Genomic DNA, 2,841 nt, shown 5'->3' with positions numbered 1-2,841 from the left:
CAGCCTCGTTTAAAATTGCGTATATTTATTTCTGTGAAAAAGAATATTAAACTTATTCAAAATAAAAAATTGCCAACTTGTTGTAAAAATATTGGGTTGGCCAATAAGTCCGCGTGCGGTTTATTACTTATAAATTTTACTTATAAAAAACCGCACGGACTTATTGGCCAACCCTATATATATTTAATTGTCTTAAAATACATATACATAGACTTATTTATTTAGAGTGCTGTATAATGATAATAAACACTTGAAATATCTAATTTTATTTTGAATCAAAAAGTTTATTATTTCCTGGTAAGTGAATATTATTAAAAAACAAAAATACTTTCGCATCTTGTGATTTTTTAATTTGAAGTTGATAGATTGTAGATTGGATAATGGTGATAAAGAGATTATAAAAGGCTGCTAATAGACACTGTAGCCATTTGTTAGGCATAGTATCTTTCAGCAATCATGTACACGGCAATTACTTTCTTTCTTATCGCTTTAGCTACAGTCCACGGTAATCTATTCTCTCGTTACATTTAAAGAACTATTATATTAACGAATTAGATTTATTCAAATAAAATTGATAAAAGAATCTCTTTTATCTATAATTAAAAGAACATTTTATAATCATTTAATATTCAACATTTGACAGTTTTTAATCTTTTATATTTTAATATTCTTATAATTCTTAAAGCTTAACATAACGAAATAATTGGTTTAGAATAAAAATAAAGAATAGAAAATTGTAAAATGTGTATGTGTGTGCGTAAGTGATGATTAAATTCATAAAGTATACATATTCTTTTAAATTTTTTATACGGTTTTAGTTATAAATTTTTAACTAAATAATTTTATACAAAAGTGATTAACATTTAAATAAATTATATATATATATATATATATATAATAATATATATTCTTTGTTCATAAGGTTTGCCGGCGTCGCATATCATCGGTGGTGCGGACGCTCCGCTCGGCAAGTATCCACATCATGTAGCCCTGAAATATCAAGGCAGATTTCGTTGTGGAGGATCGATTATTAACAAACGTTATATTCTCACTGCGGCTCATTGTGTAAATGAGTAAGTGTCCCCGCAATTTGTGTTAACCATCCACATTTTGACATTTTCTAGCAACTAATTACAGGATTTGATCTGAATATTTAATAACTAAACTAAAATAATTACTTTTTAAAGATATCGATAAAATATTATATACATATATTCTGTAAGAAAAATATTATAATATTATTGAATTATATTGTGTTAATTCCCTTTAATTTCTAGTGCCGTTTATAAATTTTCAAATTTTTTATAAATTCTTTGAAAGTTAGAGATATTTTATTAATATAAGAATGTGTGCGTATATATTGCATCGAAAATTAAAAGATATGTCTTGCATTCTAACGAAATGACTTTTCCTAAGTATCACCAATGCCAAGCAAGTTATGGTTCACGCGGGTACTATTTACTTAAACGAGACGGGTGATGCTTATCAAGCGGAGAGCGTGACATGGCATCCTGGTTTCGACGATTACAAACTTAATCACGACGTCGGTCTCGTTCGATTAAACCGGGACATCGTGTACACTAACGTTGCAAAACCCATTCCGCTTGCACAGAATGACATCGCTGTCGCAGATCTCCCTTGCGCTGTATCTGGTTGGGGCAGAACTTCAGTAAGTTTTTATTGAAATATTTAATATTACCTAAGAATTAGCATTAAGACACACAATCCAAATATTTCACCAATTAGTCATAATCTTTTTAAGCCTTTTTGAATCTTTAATGATATATAAATGACGTATGTTAATATATGTGGGTATAATAATATATAAATAATACATCGTAATGCTCATAGGTGAAATTGCACGATTGTTACTATTCAGTAATCTCATATAATAGTCACTGTTTTCTTTTTTTTTTGTATTTTTTTTTAAGATTTCAAAAAATTTTATATTAGCCGTGATATGATAGCCATATATTAGTCACACATGGTCAAGTCTTGACTTTTATCGCGTCGTTGCCATGTATGATATCGAAATGTTTACTTATTAACATGAAATATTCTTTCAGGTTAACGGACCTACACCCAACACCTTACAAGAGATCACCCTGAAAGTTTACTCCCACGAGAAATGTAAGCTGGTGTCTTGGAGAATAACTGACAATCACGTCTGCACTCTCACAAAAGTCGGCGAGGGAGTGTGCTATGTAAGACACATAGGTTTACTATTACCTTTAAATAAATTTATGGTTTATATTTATTGAGAAAGGAAAATAATTGTAAATTAATCAGTTTGCTTATAATAATTTTAAATAATGTTGCAGGGTGACTCAGGTAGCGCTCTTCTCGCCAAAGGCGTTCAAATTGGAATTGCATCCTTCGTGGTTCCATGTGCTTTAGGAGTACCCGATACGTTTGTTAAGGTGTCCGCGTACCAAGATTGGATCAAGGAGCATATGGTTGGCGTTGATTAACAATTAAATAAAATTTAATGCGTTTGTATTGTGTTACTATATTTGTATTGTATAATATATGCCGAATAAATTTGAAATAAATATTTACTTATGATATAAAATTTGATATAGGTTAAATATTTTTATTATTTTATCCTTTCATCTCTTATTACAATTTATGTGATAGTAGATACTTGAAGAAAGAATAAGTCACTTTTTTTTCTTGCATTAAAGTACGTTTTTACTGAAATTAATTTATATTCTTTCGTGTATAGATACAAAGTGCGTTAATACAATCAAACTTATATAATCCGAAAGAATATAGTATTATAAAATCCCCTGTTTTGTTTTTAATATATCTATTATATCTCTAATACCAATAAAGATATAA

The 2,841-nt window shown here is 28.9% G+C and overlaps 1 protein-coding gene across 1 annotated transcript; it reads left to right on the top strand.

Moving 5' to 3' along the window:
• The first annotated feature begins 398 nt into the window (after window positions 1-398).
• Window positions 399-2,577, top strand: LOC139809942 (chymotrypsin-1-like). The gene is made up of 5 exons (XM_071773240.1): window positions 399-505; window positions 923-1,073; window positions 1,417-1,669; window positions 2,067-2,204; window positions 2,322-2,577. Exons 1-5 carry the CDS (start codon window positions 457-459, stop codon window positions 2,469-2,471), a joined length of 741 nt encoding a protein of 246 aa, XP_071629341.1. The 5' UTR covers window positions 399-456; the 3' UTR covers window positions 2,472-2,577.
• The last annotated feature ends 264 nt before the right edge of the window (window positions 2,578-2,841 follow it).

This window comes from Temnothorax longispinosus, chromosome 3 (genome assembly GCF_030848805.1).
Source record: "Temnothorax longispinosus isolate EJ_2023e chromosome 3, Tlon_JGU_v1, whole genome shotgun sequence".
Lineage (NCBI taxonomy): Eukaryota > Metazoa > Arthropoda > Insecta > Hymenoptera > Formicidae > Temnothorax > Temnothorax longispinosus.
Note: the sequence above shows the minus strand (reverse complement) of the source record. Positions and strands in the feature narration are given on the sequence as shown.